The sequence below is a fragment of the Portunus trituberculatus genome, chromosome 32 (genome assembly GCF_017591435.1).
Source record: "Portunus trituberculatus isolate SZX2019 chromosome 32, ASM1759143v1, whole genome shotgun sequence".
Taxonomy (NCBI): Eukaryota; Metazoa; Arthropoda; class Malacostraca; order Decapoda; family Portunidae; genus Portunus; species Portunus trituberculatus.
Window position 1 is genome coordinate 8,403,346 of NC_059286.1, and position 18,831 is coordinate 8,422,176.

Consider the following 18,831-nt stretch of genomic DNA (forward strand, 5'->3'; position numbering starts at 1 on the left):
TAATCAATTTATAAACTTGTATCAGATCCCCTCTCTCTCTTCTCTGTTCCAGGGTTGGTAGATCCATAGCTTTTAGTCTCTCCTCATATGTCATCCCTTTAAATTCTTGAACCATTCTTGTAGCCATTTTTTGTAGTCTCTCCAACTTCCTTATGTGTTTCTTTTTATGGGGGGTCCACACAACTCCTGCATATTCCAATCTAGGTCTTATTTTAGTACTTATCAATTTCTTCATCATTTCTTTGTCCATATACTGAATTGTTAATCCAATATTCCTTACCAAATTATATGTCTGAAAATTCTATCAATATGGCTTACCAGTTGATTGTTTTCTTCCATTGTCACTCCCAAGTATTTTTCCATTTTTGTTTTCTCCAGTTCTACTCCATCTCCCATCTTATAGATTCCCACGGGTCGTCTTTCACTCTTTCCATTTTCCATGACATGGCTTTTGTCCTCATTGAATTCCATTTCCCACTTTTCACTCCATTCCCAGATCTTATTTAGGTCTTCCTGTAGTATTTCACAATCTTCTTTTTGCTTTATAACTTTGCACAGTTTTGTATCATCTGCAAACAGATTTATGTAGCTGTTCACTCCTTCTGGCATGTTGTTAATATAAATGAGGAAAAGTATTGGTGCCAATACTGATCCCTTTCTACTGCTCTCCACTTTGACTTTATATCTTAAACTACTGTCCTTATTTCTCTCCCCCTCAAATAATTTTCTATCCATCTCAATGTGCTTCCTTTTAAGCCACCCTTCTCCTCTAACTTCCATAGTAATCTTGCATGTGGCACTTTGTCAAACACCTTTTTTAAATCCAAATAAATACAGTCAACCCATCCCTCTCTCTCTTGTACTCTATCAACTATTCTAGAATAGAAACTCAATAAATTAGTTACACACGACCGTCTTTTTCTAAAACCAAATTGGCTATTTGATATGTGTGTGTGTGTGTGTGTGTGTGTGTGTGTGTGTGTGTGTGTGTGTGTGTGTGTGTGTGTGTGTGTGTGTGTGTGTGTATTTACCTAGTTGTAGTTTTACAGGGCCTGGGCTTTATGCTCGTGTGGCCCCGTCTCCATATCTACACTTATCCAATCTTACTTTAAAAGTGTGCACACTCGTTGCAGACACTACTTCTTCATCTAAACTGTTCCACGTCTCAATACATCTCTGGAAACTATATTTTTAATATCTCTCAGACATCTTCCCTTTCTCAGCTTTTTACTATGCGATCTTGTGCTTGGTGTCATATTCTTCTCTCAGGATCAGTTTCTCATTATCCACTTGGTCCATTCCGTTGATCAATTTATAGACTTGTATCAGGTCTCCTCTCTCCCTTCTTTGTTCCAAGGTTGGTAGATCCATAGCCTTTAGTCTCTCCTCATATGTCATCCCTTCAAGTTCTGGGACCATTCTTGTAGCCATGTTTTGTAGCCTCTCCAATTTCCTTATGTGTTTCTTTTTATGAGGGGTCCACACTACTCCTGCATATTCCAATCTGGGTCTTATTATAGTATTTATCAATTTCTTCATCATTTCTTTGTCCATGTAGTGAAATGCTACTCCAATATTCCTCACCAAATTATATGTTTCTCTAAAAATTCTATCAATATGGCTTACTGGTTGATTGTTTTCTTCCATCGTCACTCCTAAGTCCTTTTCCTTTTTGACTTTCTCCAGTTCTACTCCATCTCCCATCTTATACATTCCCACAGGTCGTCTTTCACTCTTTCCCATTTCCATGACATGGCTTTTGTTCACATTGAATTCCATTTCCCACTTCTTACTCCATTCCCAGATCTTATTTAGGTCTTCTTGCAGCATTTCACAATCCTCCTTTTGCTTTATAACTCTGCACAGTTTCATATCATCCGCAAACAAATTTATGTAGCTGTTCACTCCTTCTGGCATGTCGTTAATATAAATGAGGAAAAGTACTGGTGCCAATACTTTCTACTGCTCTCCACTTGGACTTCATATCTTTAACTACCGTCCTTATTTCTCTCCCCCTCAAATAATTTTCTATCCATCTCAATGTGCTTCCTTTTAAGCCACCCTTCACCTCGAACTTCCACAGTAATCTTGCGTGTGGCACTTTGTCAAACGCCGTTTTTAAATCCAAATAGATGCAGTCAACACATACCCCTCTCTCTCTTGTACTCTATCAACTATTCTAGAATAGAAACTCAATAAATTAGTTACACAAGACTGTCCTTTTCTAAAACCAAATTGGCTATTTGATATTAATTTGTTGTCTTCAAGGAACTCGATCCATTGTTTCTTTATTATTCTTTCACACATCTTGCATATTACACTAGTTAGTGATACCAGTCTGTAATTTAAAGGTTCTTCTTTCCTTCCACTCTTATATATGGGAACCACCTCAGCTCTTTTCCATTCTACTGGCACTGTTCCATTTTCTATTGAGCATTTTATGATGTTGTATATAGGACTTGCTAGTTCTTCCCTACATTCTTTCAGTATTCTGCCTGAGACTTCATCCGGTCCCATTGCCTTCTCTTCATCCAGTTCCTTCATTAACTCTTTTATTTCAAGCTTGGTTACTTTAATCTCTTTCATATAGACTGTCTCTCTATTACCCTGTGGCCTTTCAAATTTGGATTCTTTAGTGTGTGTGTGTGTGTGTGTGTGTGTGTGTGTGTATTCACCTAGTTGTATTCACCTAGTTGTAATTTTACAGGGCCTGGGTATCATACTCGTGTGGCCCCGTCTCCATATCTACACACATCCAACTTTCCTTTAAAACTATGCACACTCCTCGCTGACACCACCTCCTCACTCAAACCATTCCACACCTCCACACATCTTTGTGGGAAACTATATTTTTTCACATCCTTCAAGCATATTCCCTTGGCTATCTTTTTACTATGCGATCTTGTAGTTCTACTTAAGTTTTCCTCTCTCAACATCATTTGCTCATTATCCACTTCATCCAGTCCATTCAACAGTTTATAAACCTGTATTAAATCTCCTCTTTCTCTTCTTTGTTCCAAGGTAGGCAAATTCATTTCTTTTAATCTCTCCTCATAGGTCATTTCTGCCAATTCCGGAACCATTTTTGTTGCCATTCTCTGCAATCTCTCCAACTTCCTTATATGCTTCTTTTTATAAGGAGACCAGACCACTCCAGCATATTCCAATCTTGGTCTAATTACCATACTAATTAATTTCTTCATCATATCTTTATCCATATAATGGAAGGCTAATCCAATATTTGTTATCAAATTATACGTTTCTCCAAACATCTTATCAATATGAGCCTCAAACTGCCCATGGTCTTGTATTATCACTCCCAAATCCTTTTCCTTTTCCACCTTTTCAACACTACTTCTTCACCCATCTTATATGACCCTCTTGGCCGTCTTCCACTCTTTCCCATCTCCATCACATGACTTTTGCTCAGATTAAATTCCATTTGCCACCTCTTGCTCCACTCCCAAATCTTATCCAGGTCTGCCTGTAAAATTTCACAATCTTCTTCACTCTTCACACACCTACACAACTTCGCATCATCCGCAAACAAATTAATATAACTGTTTACTCCTCTGGCATGTCATTTATATATACCAGGAAAAGTATTGGTGCCAGCACTGAGCCTTGTGGGACTCCACTCTCCACCACCAACCAGTCCGACCTTGCATCCCTTATTACCGTTCTCATCTCCTCCATCTCAAGTAGTTTTCCATCCACTTTAACACTTTTCCTTTCAGTCCTCCATAAATCTCTACTTTCCATAACAGTCTCGTGAGGTACCTTGTCAAAAGCTTTCTTTAAATCCAAATATACACAGTCCATCCATCCTCTCTCTCCTGTATTTTGTCAACCACTCTTGAATAAAAGCTCAGTAGATTTGTTACACATGACCTCCCTTTCCTGAAGCCAAATTGATGATCCGATAATAACTTATGATCCTCCAGGAACCGTATCCAATATTTCTTTATCACCCTCTCACAAATCTTACCGACCACACTTGTTAGAGACACAGGTCTATAGTTAAGAGGCTCTTCCTTACTGCCTCCCTTATAAATGGGCACCACTTCAGCTCTCTTCCACTCTACTGGTACTTCCCTGTTTCTAATGAGCACCTTATAATATCATATAATGGATCAATCAATTCTTCTCTACACTCCTTCAATAATTTTCCTGAAACTTCATCTGGTCCCATCGCTTTATCATCTTTAAGTTCCTCCAACATTTTATATAACTCCTTTTAGGTATCTTAATGTCCTCCATGTGCACATTTCCTTGTACATTCTGTGGCTTTACAAACATTGTTTCTTTAGTAAATACTTGCTGAAACCTATTATTTAGCAATTCCGCTATATTCTTAGGGTCATCTACTATCCCTTGCTCTCCTTTTAATCTTTCAATGGACTCTCTCTTTTAAGTTTACCATTTATGAACCTGTAAAACAATTTTGGATGTTCCTTACTCTTGTCTACAATATCTTTTCAAATTTTCTTTCTTCCTCCTCCTTACCCTCACATACTCATTTCTTGCCACTCTATAATTCTCCTTATTTAGTATATTCCTGCTCTTTTCCATCTTTTCCAAGCCACATCTCTCTTTTCCTTAGCCTTAACACAAGTTGCATTAAACCAATCCTTTCTTCCTTCCTCTCTTGGTTTATACTTTGGTACAAATTTCATAACTCCTTCTTTATAATATTTCATAAAAATCTCATATTTCTTTTGCACTTCTCTGATTTGTAACATCTCCTCCCAATCTAATTTTCTGAAATAATTTTTCAAACTTTCTGTGTCCATCTTTCTATAATTCAATCTACCACTCCTGTATGTCTCGTCCTTCCTTCGCTGTGTTGTTGCTATCTGCATTTCCATAACCACATGATCACTCTTTCCCAAAGGACACTTGTATTGTATATCTCCACATAGGTACACTTTTCTTGTTAACACCAAATCCAGTCTAGCCGGTTCATCATCTCCTCTATATCTAGTATTTTCCTTCACCCTCTGTTCCATCATATTTTCCATCATTAGATTAAGAAATCTCTCTCCCATGCTTCTTCTCCAACACCACTTACTAGATTTTCCCAATCCACCTCCTTACAATTAAAATCTCCTACTAGTATCACCTTTCTTTTTCCAGATAATACACTTTCCAAACTCTGTAAAGTATCCTTGATCATATTGTCGTATTCCTTAATGTCCAAGAATTTGTTTTAGGAGACATAGGTCACCATGATTATTAATTCTTTTCCATCACTTTTTATCCTTATGCTTATCACTTCTGCGTTGTTCTTCCCATACCAAACCTTATCCACATTTATTTATTTCTTCGTCATAATCATAACTCCTCCTCCACCTTTACTCTCCTATCCTTTCTCCATATATTATATTTATTATCCAAATTTATCTTTGTTTTTTCATGCAATTTTGTCTCAGTCAAACACACGATATCAGGCTTCTCCACTATCATATAGTCTTGCAATTCCAATCTACTTGACAGTATCCCATCTATATTAGTATACATTACGGTCCACCCACTGCTCCCTCTAGGGGTTCCTCCGTATTTCTTCTTTCCACATACCACTTTCTGACTCTCTCTCCTATAACTCTCCAAAAAAACTTTTCTCTTTCCTCCTCAGACCGCTCATCATTTTTCCTTCTTGCCTCTTCCACCAATTCCTTATATCTTCTCCTCTCTTCCTCATTTCTATTCTTTCTCACAAACACCTCTTTACAACCTTCTATCTCTCTTAACTTTGATGTTCTATATAGGACATCCTCCGCAGATTGTTGTGACTTCAGTACTACTTTAATCGGTCTGTTCACTCCCTCCTTATACGGACCCAGTCTATGGATCTCTTCCACTTTTTCTTGTAGGTCTTTTTTTTCATCATCATTTAGATATTTGAACAGATCTCTTACCGTTTTCAATTCTTCCCTAATTCTCTTCGGCTTATATGTTATATTTTGTTCTTTCATCCCAGATATTAACACACTCTTCTTCTTTTCTGCTATTTCCCTTATCAATGTTTCCTTATTCTTCATTACATTAATCAGTTCCTTGGACCTTTCTTTTTTGTCTTCCTTCAACTGATCTTTAATTATTTCTTGTAATCCAACCATCTCTGCTTCCCTCGACTCAGTCCATTGTGTTTTCTTCAGTTCCCATTCCCTTTCAAGCCTTTCATTCTGCTCACTAATCATTTCCTTAAAGTCATCTTTCTCCTTTACTACTCTATCCATTTTCTCCTCCAACCATCTCTTGTATTTTTCAACCTCCACCTTCAAATGCGCATTCTCATCCACCAATCGTTTTTCATTTTCCTCCAGTCTCTTAACTCTTTCCTTCAAAGCCTTGCGGAATTCTCTATCCTGCTCCTCCTCACTCCTCTGAACTTTTAATTCCTTCACTAACTCCTCAAATCTGTTCTCCAACATCACCAATCTACCTTGCAATGTTGCCCCTGTTGAAGCTGGACTCATGCTTTGACTGGCCACTTTTGGCTTTGCTCCCTGGGCCTCATCAACATATTTTTGAATTTGGTAATTTATTCCTTACCGGTCTATCCATTTTTCCTTACTTTTCCTGGGAACATGTGGGTGTGTGGTCACTGGGGGCCAGGCCTGGTAGTTACGTGTGTGGTTGGATGCGTTGGCGGCTGCTATGGCTGGCCTTTGTAGGTTCCCGCTCTGTCGTTTGGAGTGTGGAGGTTCTCCCACCTCCGATCACTCCCATGTACACGCCACCAGGCTACGTTCATTCTGTACACTCGTTCACTCGCTCTGGTCGCCCCTCAATAGCAATAACTATTCTCACTCAAGCACATTGCTTAGCGTGTGGAGTGTTATTTAGATGCCGTTCATGCGCAGGAGGCACGTCCGTTCTCCACGGAGCGCAGAGTGTTCTCCACGGAGCGGTGTGTGTGTGTGTGTGTGTGTGTGTGTGTGTGTGTGTGTGTGTGTGTGTGTGTGTGTGTGTGTGTGTGTATTTACCTAATTGTATTTACCTAATTGTAACATACGGGAAAAGAGCTATGCTCGTGTTGTCCCGTCTCCATATCTATTAATGTCCAGCTTTTTCTTAAAATCATGAATATTCCTTGCGTTGACCACTTCCACGTCTAAACTATTCCATGCTTCCACCCTTCTATGAGGAAGCTATATTTTTCACATCTCTCCTATAAGTGGCCATTTTAGTTTTTCCCATGCCCTCTCGACATTCTTTCATTCCACATACACAGATCTTCCCTATCCATTTTTCCATGCCAATCATCACTCTGTATATTGCTATCAGGTCTCCCTTTCTCTTCTGTTTTCCAGGGTCGGAAGTTGCATTCTTTTCAGTCTGTCTTCATAAGTCAAATCTCTTAAGTCAGGCACCATTTTGTTGCAGCCCTCTGTACTTTCTCTAGTTTCCTTATGTGTTTCTTTAAGTTCGGAGCCCACTGTATTGTTGCATATTCAAGCCTCGGTCTTATCATTGCAGTAATTATTTTCTTCATCATTTCTTCATCTAAATATACGAACGCCACTCTTATGTTCCTCAATAAGTTCAATACTTCTCCAATTATTTTGTTTATATGTCTCTCTGGCGATAGGTCATTGGTAATTGTCACCCCAAGGTCTTTTCTTCATGACTGGTTTTATGTCTTCATTTCCTATCTTGTACATACTCCTGATTCTTCTTTCACTCTTGCCAAACTCTATTTTCTTGCATTTTGTCGTGTTGAACTCCATTTGCCATGTACAGCTCCATTTCCATATTCTGTCCAAGTCTTCCTGGAGTAGTTCGCAATCTTTGTCACATCTCACTTTTCTTAACAATTTTGCATCGTCTGCAAATAGGCTCACATAACTGGACACCCCATCCACCATGTCATTTATGTAGACCGCGAACATTACTGGTGCCAACACTGATCCCTGTGGAACTCCACTCTCCACCAAGCCCCATTCTGATGGTCTGTCCTTAATTATTGTTCTCATTTCTCTTCCTACCAAAAGTCTTCCATCCATTTTAGTAAACTGCCATGCACTCCTCCTACCATTTCAAGTTTCCAGATCAGTCTCCGGTGTGGTACCTTATCAAAGGCCTTTTTTAAATCCAGATATATTCCATCAGCCCAACCATCTCTTTCCTGTATTACATCTATCACCCTCGAATAGTAACATATCAGGTTTGTCGTGCATGAACGCCCTTTTCTAAAACCAAATTGACACTCACAAAGTATGTCATTTTCTCCAAGAAGTCTGTCCATCTATTCTTCACCACCCTCTCACACATCTTAGCTACCACACTTGTAAGTGACACTGGTCTATAGTTCAATGGGTCTCTCTTGTTACCTGATTTATAGATTGGGACAATGTTAGCTCTTTTCCAGTCTTGGGGCACTACACCTTCCCTTAATGAGGCATCAATTACTTCACAAACTTTTTCTGCCAGTTGCTCCTGCATTCTCTTAAAATCCATCCTGATACCCCATCAGGTCCCACAGCTTTTCTCACTTCTAAACTCCCCATCATATTCTTGATCTCCTCCACAGTTACTTGAAACTCCTTCATAATCCCTTTCTGTTCCATTACCAGTGGTTTGTCAAAAGCAGTCTCCTTTGTGAATACCTTCCGAAAGCATCCATTCATAGCCTCTGCCATTTCCTGGGATCTTCACTGCATACTCCATTTACTTCTAAACTTTCAATACTTTCTCTATTTTTGATGTTGTTGTTCACATGTCTGTAAAAAGCCTTGGTTGGTCTTTACATTTATCAATTATATCCTTTTCTTGTTTCTTTCTTTCTTCTCTTCTAATCAACACATATTCATTTCTTGCTCTTTTGTAACTTTCCACTGCTTAATCCGTCTTTTCCTTCTCCACCTCTTCCATGCATCCTCTTTTCTTGTTCTAGCCTTTTCACATCTATCGTTAAACCAGTCCTGCTTTCCAACTTCTCTATGTTGTCTTATTGGTACAAATTTTTCTCACCTTCTTTGTATATTTTATAAATTCCTTCCACTTTTCATTTGCTCCCTTAGCACTCTTGAATTTCATCCAATTTGTCTCTTGAAAGAATTTCTTTAGGTTTCCAAAATCTGTCTTGGCATAATTCCATCTTCCCACTTTATATTCTTCATTTCTTCTAGATTTCTCTTCATCTATCACCTTGAACTCCAAAACTGCATGATCACTCTCCTCAATGACCATTGGCTCTGTACTAAAGACCAAGTCCAGTCTTGACGATGCTCCCTCTCCTCCAAACCTAGTATCTTCTTTGACCCACTGAGTTAACACATTTTCCATTGCCAGTGTCAATAGTGTATTTCCCCATGTTGTCTCTGATCCTTCCATTGACCAGTCCTCCCAACACACCTCTTTACAATTAAAATCTCCCATCATTATAGTTCGTTCACAGCCACCCAACATTTCTTCCAGACATGTTCCTGTATCACTTATCATTTCTTCATATTCCTGTACTGACCATGCATTTGTCTTAGGTGGTACGTACACCACTATGTAGTGCCTCTTTTTCCTTCATTAGTTTCTGCTCTGATCTTTAGCACTTCTGCCTTTCCCATACCTTCTTTCACTTGATCCACCTTTATATCTTTTTAACCAGCAACATCACTCCTCCTCCCATCTTACCTACTCTATTTCTTTTCCAAACATTATATTTCCTTCTCCAACCATCATCAGGTCTTCTCCCTCTCTCAGTTTTGTTTCAGTAAGACCCACAATATCTGGGTTCTTGTCCCTCAAGTAATCGTTGAGTTCTAAAATCCCGATATCACTCCATTTATGTTGGAATACATTACATTCCGCTCATACGTAAGTTTCTTTAGTCCTTTCTTGCTGTACTTTTCTGGGTTATGAACCACTTCCTCAGTCTCATATCCAAGATTCTCCAGAAAAACTCTTTCTTCTCCTCTTCTGTCCTCTCTTCATTTTTTTCAAAGCCTCCTTTCTCAACTCATTTAACATTTCTCTTTCCTTTTCACCGAGATCTCTTCTCAACCAAATCTTCCTTGTTGTTTCCTGCTGGGCTAGCCTCCATGACTTCTCCACCAATTCATCTACATCCTTTTGTGACTTAAGTTTGATTCTTATTGGCCTCATACCTTCTCCTGTGAACTTTCCAATTCTATGGAAGTCCTCTATTTCTTGTACTAGGTCTTTTCCTCCTCCTGCACCACATTAATGATATTATTTATCACCTTTTTATGTTTTCTCTCTCTCCATTTTACTCGGTGTCTTATCCTCCTCCACACCAAATATCACCACACATCTCTTTTTGTCTACAGTTTCCCTCACCAATGTCTCATTTGACTTAATAACCTTCACCACTTTCTCAGCAATCTTCTCTTCTATGATCTGTTGATCTATAATTTCAGCAAGGCCCAAAGTTTTCTCCCAGACTCTTTGATTTCCTTTTCCAGACTTGCAACTTTGTAATTTACCTCCTTTCTTTCCACTTCCTGACTTTTTCCATTCAGCCTGCTTCTCCATCACTTTTCCTAGAGATTCTCCACATTTTCGCAATTCACTTTAATTAGCTTAACTTCCTCTTTCAGTACTTCATTTTCCTTCTTCATATCGGCACATTCTTTCATTACATTGTCATAACTCGTTTCCAGGCCCCATACTTTTCAAACAGTTTTCAATTTTACCTTCCAACTCCAGAATTTTCTTCACATAAACGCTCTTCTCCATTATTCCTTGAAATCCTGTGAAGTCTGATTCATCTTTCGAGTTCACGGCCGCCATGTTGCGCAGATGTAAACAAACCAGCTGATGGCTCAAACGCAGGCTACAGTTTATATTCACCTTCCCTGGACATTATTTTGCTAATCAACAGTTAACATGACTATATGGAGACGGGACAAACATTACGAGCTCCTTTCCCACCTTGGTTACTCTTAGGCAATGGTAACTGTAGAATTAGAGATGATTGCTCTGGAGCTCAGCGACCACATCCGCCCTCGTTCTCATTTCTCTTCCTACCAAAAGTCTTCCATCCATTTTGTGTGTGTGTGTGTGTAACTGTAGAATTAGAGATGATTGCTCTGTCCGCCATCGACGTGTGTGTGTGTGTGTGTGTGCATTTATCTAGTTGTCCTCTATTATTCATTGTGTATCTCAGAAGTATCTCATGAATCTTCTTCCCTTGCTCTCACACTCCTAACATGCCTCATTACAAAATGAAATCTCCAATTTTCAAAGGCTACACAGATCATGAGCTGGGTTCTCAGGAGTGCTTCTTCTGTCAATGATATAGAAATCTTGTCATTCTGTTACTTGACCCATGAAATCATCCTTAAAATCTGTCACACAAACTAGTGCCCTCTGAATGTACAGGAGGTGCAATGCACGAGTGTTTCAGAACAGTATGTGATTCCTTTCTGTTTGCAGGGAAGTGGGGATGGACTGGAGGCAAGACTGGTCAGAATGAAGGATGCTGTGGTTCGGCTGCAACTCATGAACGACCTGAATGATGAGAATGCAAAGACACTGTTGCATCAAACTATAAGCAACACAAAGCAGTTCTTGACAGAGCTTTCTGAAGTGAGTACTAAAGAAACGGGTTATAATGTAGTGTAGCCAAATGTTAAGCCACAGTATTCAGGTCAGCAGTAACAGCAGCAGATTCAGGCTTGATAAACTAAGGCTTAGTAAAAGACAGGAAGAAATCAATCATGCTGGTGGTGGTGGTGGTGGTGGTGGATGTGATGGTGGTGGTGGTGGTGGCATCAGTTATCACCTCTCTTCCTTCTCTACAGAAGCTGCCCAATGTACCAGACCTCATCTTAGACCTTGCTAACAGAGACTTTTGTTCCACTGATTTTGTCACTGATATTGAAGACACGGTAAGTAAACTATTTCTTCAAGATACAGTACAGTGACTCTGTCCAGTGTCCAACTCCTTATTGCAAGAGTGAACCAGTATTCTCAAATGTTCATTCCTTTTCCTGATATACTTTGTAACTTCCTGCCAGCTTCAGTATTTCCTCCTTTCTGTGACTTGAACTCTTTCAAGAAGCAAGCTTTATAACACTTCACTAATCCTCCACTTTTAATATGGCCCTATTTTTTACCTTTCTCTAGAGAGTGAGACTCTCAATGGCCATTTTTTCCACTTTTGCTAGCCTTGCCCAATACCAAAAAATTACAAACCATGATTCATTAAGTAATTATAGTATCATAAGTACAAGTCTTCTTAGGCAGATTAAATTGATTAATTATTTTCATATAATTATCATATTACATAATTAATATAAGTCATAACTCTTTTTTAACCTTAAGTTTTGACCTTTCTCTTCATTCACCCACATGACATGCAATCTACCTAACAAAATTATAATATATAAATTTAATAAATGAATCAATAAATAAGATAAATCATCACTTACAATTCCCAATGTTTACAAAGTATGGTCCATTTAAGCAAACTTTGAGGAATCTGCAGCATTTAAACTTTTGTTCTTTATCAATCAGTGAATAATTACAAGTTACAGTTTGTAACATTTGCAAGCTGCCGTCCATCAAAGCAATTTTTATTCTGATACAATGCTGACACTGGCCAAGGCCAACACAAGGAGTGAAGGGGCAAATGCCTGCTGTCATTCACATCCTTCCATCCAACTCACCAAGCCTCAAATTCAGGATGTGCTTTTCACCTTCTTTGAGAGATTGCCACCCTCTTGACCCCACCTCTCTCTTTTCCATTCCTTCTTGCCTTGGTCAGTGTCCCTCTTACATAAATAAATAAATAAATAAATAAAAGAGAAGCAAAAAGAAAAGTTAATAACACAAGAGATGAATAAAAGTTTGTTTAATGGATTGCAACTGGTAACTAATGTATTATGAATTGTAAATTGAAATGAAGAAAGAAAAAGTAAATACTGTACACATTAAAAGATACCAAAAGGTTCATTTAATGGACCATACCTTGTAAATGTTAGGATTTGTAAATTATTCCTTATATATTCATAGCATTATAAATATTTGTGTGTGTATATATATATATATATATATATATATATATATATATATATATATATATATATATATATATATATATATATATATATATATATATATATATATATATATATATATATATATATATATATATATATATATATATATATATATATATATATATATATATATATATATATATATATATATATATATATATATATATATATATATATATATATATATATATATATATATATATATATATATATATATATATATATATATATATATATATATATATATATATATATATATATATATATATATATATATATATATATATATATATATATATATATATATATATATACACACACACACAGTTCCACTTTGCAGCCTATCAACTGGAAGAAAGTGCTCATGAAATTCCTCAACATCAGTGATACAAACATTGATTCGTACGAAATTTCAAGATACTGCGGCTTGGATAACATAATTAAGGTGCTGTATGAGCATAGCAGGTGAGTGTCTGGATCTGTTCATGATGTTCCCTTGCCACACACACACTCCACTCTGAAACACTCTGGCTCCATTGTGACATACCACTGACTCATTGACTAACCCCACACACACACACACACACACACGATATAATTGATAAATGTAAAGACCAACCAAGGCTTTTTTACAGACATGTGAACAACAACATCAAAAATAGAGAAAGTATTGAAAGTTTAGAAGTAAATGGAGTATGCAGTGAAGATCCCAGGGAAATGGCAGAGGTTATGAATGGATGCTTTCGGAAGGTATTCACAAAGGAGACTGCTTTTGACAAACCACTGGTAATGGAACAGAAAGGGATTATGAAGGAGTTTCAAGTAACTGTGGAGGAGATCAAGAACATGATGGGGAGTTTAGAAGTGAGAAAAGCTGTGGGACCTGATGGGGTATCAGGATGGATTTTAAGAGAATGCAGGAGCAACTGGCAGAAAAAGTTTGTGAAGTAATTGATGCCTCATTAAGGGAAGGTGTAGTGCCCCAAGACTGGAAAAGAGCTAACATTGTCCCAATCTATAAATCAGGTAACAAGAGAGACCCATTGAACTATAGACCAGTGTCACTTACAAGTGTGGTAGCTAAGATGTGTGAGAGGGTGGTGAAGAATAGATGGACAGACTTCTTGGAGAAAAATGACATACTTTGTGAGTGTCAATTTGGTTTTAGAAAAGGCGTTCATGCACGACAAACCTGATATGTTACTATTCGAGGGTGATAGATGTAATACAGGAAAGAGATGGTTGGGCTGATGGAATATATCTGGATTTAAAAAAGGCCTTTGATAAGGTACCACACCGGAGACTGATCTAGAAACTTGAAATGGTAGGAGGAGTGCATGGCAGTTTACTAAAATGGATGGAAGACTTTTGGTAGGAAGAGAAATGAGAACAATAATTAAGGACAGACCATCAGAATGGGGATTGGTGGAGAGTGGAGTTCCACAGGGATCAGTGTTGGCACCAGTAATGTTTGCGGTCTACATAAATGACATGGTGGATGGGGTGTCCAGTTATGTGAGCCTATTTGCAGACGATGCAAAATTGTTAAGAAAAGTGAGATGTGACAAAGATTGCGAACTACTCCAGGAAGACTTGGACAGAATATGGAAATGGAGCTGTACATGGCAAATGGAGTTCAACACGACAAAATGCAAGAAAATAGAGTTTGGCAAGAGTGAAAGAAGAATCAGGAGTATGTACAAGATAGGAAATGAAGACATAAAACCAGTCATGAAGAAAAAGACCTTGGGGTGACAATTACCAATGACCTATCGCCAGAGAGACATATAAACAAAATAATTGGAGAAGTATTGAACTTATTGAGGAACATAAGAGTGGCGTTCGTATATTTAGATGAAGAAATGATGAAGAAAATAATTACTGCAATGATAAGACCGAGGCTTGAATATGCAACAATACAGTGGGCTCCGAACTTAAAGAAACACATAAGGAAACTAGAGAAAGTACAGAGGGCTGCAACAAAATGGTGCCTGACTTAAGAGATTTGACTTATGAAGACAGACTGAAAAGAATGCAACTTCCGACCCTGGAAAACAGAAGAGAAAGGGAGACCTGATAGCAATATACAGAGTGATGATTGGCATGGAAAAAATGGATAGGGAAGATCTGTGTATGTGGAATGAAAGAATGTCGAGAGGGCATGGGAAAAAACTAAAATGGCCACTTATAGGAGAGATGTGAAAAATATAGCTTCCCTCATAGAAGGGTGGAAGCATGGAATAGTTTAGACGTGGAAGTGGTCAACGCAAGGAATATTCATGATTTTAAGAAAAAGCTGGACATTAATAGATATGGAGACGGGACAACACGAGCATAGCTCTTTTCCCGTATGTTACAATTAGGTAAATACAATTAGGTAAATACACACACATACACACACACACACACACACACACACACACACACACACACACACACACATTGTGACATGGAACAGTTTAAATGAAGAAGTAGTGTCTGCAACAAGTGTGCATACTTTTAAAGTAAGATTGGATAAGTGTAGATATGGAGACGGGGCCACACGAGCATAAAGCCCAGGCCCTGTAAAACTACAACTAGGTAAATACAGACACACACTTCACAGACACAGACGAGACGCGGGCTAAGAACCGAAAATGAAGAACTAAAAGTGCAAATGGCGAACTATAAGAAATTGATGGAAGAAGGACTCGGTAAAGCCAAGAAAGAAAAAGAAAAGCTAAAAGATCTAGTTAAGAAAGAAGAAGAAAGAGTACAAGACATGATTAAAAAAGAAGTACAAGCATGGAGAATCCAAGATAAGAAAGACAAGGAATCATTTCAAGAAGTATTTCAAGAACAGTTAAAAGAAAGAGATGAAAATATGACAAGCAAAATGATAGGAGTCCTCAAGAAAAAAGAAAATTTAGTAAGAGAAATTGCGGAAAAAAGAAGTGTAATTATTTTTGGACTGAAAGAAAAAATGTTAAATATAGACCAAGAAGGAAAAGACGAAATGAAATCAGTAAAAGACCTACTAAAACATCTGAATGACGAGGATAGACAGAACTTAGAAGAGGAAGTAGAAGAAATCCATAGAATGGGACCATATCAAGAAGGAACAGTGAGACCAATTAAGATATTACTAAAATCACAAGCAGCAGCAGAAGAAGTACTATATAGAAAAACGAAACTCAGAGAAACAGAAGGTTGCAAAGATATATATATAAAGAAAAATAGAAACGAGGAGGAAAGGAAGAGACACAATGAACTGGTGGCAGAAGCAAGAGAAAAAAATAATGAAAGGTCAGAGGAGGAGAAGAAGGCATTTTTTTGGAGAATTATAGGAGACAGGATAAGGAAATGATATATAAAAGAGATAGAAGAGAAAAGAATGGAGCAAGTTTAACTAAAAATGATAAGAACAAGATTAAAAATGATGTATACAAACATAGATGGGATTTTATCTAGTAAATTAGAATTAAGAGATTACATAAAGAAAGAAGAACCAGATATTGTATGCCTGGTGGAAACAAAGTTAAATGAGGCAATAAAAATAGACATAGATAAAAGGTATAATATATGGAGGAGAGACAGAGTGGGTAAAGGAGGAGGAGGAATCATGATGATGTTAAGGAAGGAGATAGTGGTAAATCAAGTGGAGTTTGGGGAAGGAAAATCAGAAATACTGTATGTTAAGATGCATATTAACAAAAAGGAATTAACAATCATTGGAACATATGTGCCACCAAAAACAAACTCATGGACTAACCAAGAATATAGAGACATGATAGATGACACAATAAGGAGTCTTACAAGAATCATTAAGGAAAGGAGAAAAGTGATATTGATAGGAGATTTCAACTGTAAGGAGGTAGACTGGGAAAATTATGAAAGTGGTATGGGGGAAGATGCCTGGGAGATAGATTCCTGAACCTAATGATAGATAATTTGATGGTCCAAAGAGTAAAGGAAAACACAAGATTCAGAGGAAACGATGAACCGGCAAGATTAGACCTAGTTTTTACAAGGGATATACCAATTAACGATGATATAAGATACAAGTGCCCATTGGGAAAGAGTGACCATGTAATATTAGAGATGGATATAGAAGAAGGAAAGGAAGATAGAGATGAATCATACAAAGGAGACCGATTAAATTACAGAAAGGCTGATATTGAGAATCTCAAGAACTATTTTAAAACGTAAACTGGGAGGAGATGGAAAACTCATTAACGGTTCAAGAGAAATATAACTTATTTTTGGAAATATACAAAACTGGGGTCAGGGAATATGTTCCGAAATATAGACCTAAAGAAGAAGGAAAGAAAGATTGGTTTAATGCAAGATGTGCTAGGGCAAAGGAGAAACGAGATGGAGCATGGAAAAGGTGGAGAAGAAACAGAAATCCAGAAAATAAGGAAAACTTCAAAACAGCAAGAAATGAATATGCTAAGGTGAGAAAGGAAGAAGAAAAAACTATGAAAAGGACATTGTCGAAAAATGTAAAGAACAACCAAAATTGTTCTACAGATTCATAAATGGAAAAATAAGACAAAAAGAAACAATAGAAAGGTTAAAAGGAGAAAACGGAATGGTGGAAGACCCAAAAAGTATGGCAGAACTGTTAAATAGTAAATTTCATGAGGTCTTTACTGAGGAATCCAAATTTGAAAGACCACAGGGTAATAGAGACTGTCTATATGAAAGAGATTAAAGTAACCAAGCTTGAAATAAAAAAGTTGATGATGGAATTGGATGAGGAAAAGGCAATGGGACCGGATGAAGTCTCAGGCAGAATACTGAAAGAATGTAGGGAAGAACTAGCAAGTCCAATATACAACATCATAAAATGCTCAATAGAAAATGGAACAGTGCCAGTAGAGTGGAAAAGAGCTGAGGTGGTTCCCATATATAAGAGCGGAAGGAAGGAAGAACCTTTAAATTACAGGCCGGTATCACTAACTAGTGTAATATGCAAGATGTGTGAAAAAGTAATAAAGAAGCAATGGATCGAGTTTCTTGAAGACAACAAAATATTATCAAATAGCCAATTTGGTTTTAGAAAAGGTCGGTCATGTGTGACAAATTTATTGAGTTTCTACTCTAGAATAGTTGATAAAGTACAAGAGAGAGAGGATGGGTTGACTGTATTTATTTAGATCTAAAAAAGGCTTTTGATAAAGTGCCACATGAAAGATTACTATGGAAGTTAGAGGAGAAGGGTGGCTTAAAAGGAAGCACATTGAGATGGATGAAGAATTACTTAAGGGGGAGAGAAATAAGGACGATAGTTAAAGATATGAAGTCCAAGTGGAGAACAGTAGACAGCGGAGTGCCACAGGGGTCAGTATTGGCACCAATACTTTTTCTCGTATATATAAATGACATGCCAGAGGGAGTGAACAGCTACATAAATCTGTTTGCGGACGATGCGAAACTGTGCAGAGTCATTAAACAAAAAGAGGATTGTGAAATACTACAGGAAGACTTAAACAAGATCTGGAAATGGAGCAAAAAATGGGAGATGGAATTCAATGTGGACAAAAGCCATGTCATGGAAATGGGAAAAAGTGAAAGATGACCAGTGGGAATCTATAAGATGGGAGATGGAGTAGAACTAGAAAAAGTAAAAAAGGAAAAGGACTTGGGAGTGACAATGGAAGAAAATAATCAACCGGTTAGCCATATTGATAGAATTTTCAGAGAGACGTATAATTTGCTAAGGAATATTGGAGTAGCATTTCACTATATGGACAAGGAAATGATGAAGAAATTGATAAGTACTAAAATAAGACCTAGATTGGAATATGCAGGAGTTGTGTGG

General features: G+C 37.5%; 2 protein-coding genes across 8 annotated transcripts in view; one reads left to right on the forward strand and one right to left on the reverse strand.

Moving 5' to 3' along the window:
* LOC123512075 (peroxisomal acyl-coenzyme A oxidase 3-like) overlaps nucleotides 1-18,831 on the reverse strand; it is a 97,508-nt gene that overhangs the window by 54,377 nt on the left and 24,300 nt on the right. The gene's annotated exons all lie outside the window — the stretch shown is intronic.
* LOC123512072 (neprilysin-like) overlaps nucleotides 1-18,831 on the forward strand; it is a 63,209-nt gene that overhangs the window by 18,009 nt on the left and 26,369 nt on the right. For all 7 annotated transcript variants that reach the window (XM_045268254.1, XM_045268255.1, XM_045268253.1 and 4 more), the window contains 3 exons: nucleotides 11,398-11,550; nucleotides 11,766-11,852; nucleotides 13,366-13,490. In XM_045268254.1, coding sequence (XP_045124189.1) covers nucleotides 11,398-11,550; nucleotides 11,766-11,852; nucleotides 13,366-13,490 — 365 coding nt within the window. The remainder of the gene's footprint in view (nucleotides 1-11,397; nucleotides 11,551-11,765; nucleotides 11,853-13,365; nucleotides 13,491-18,831) is intronic.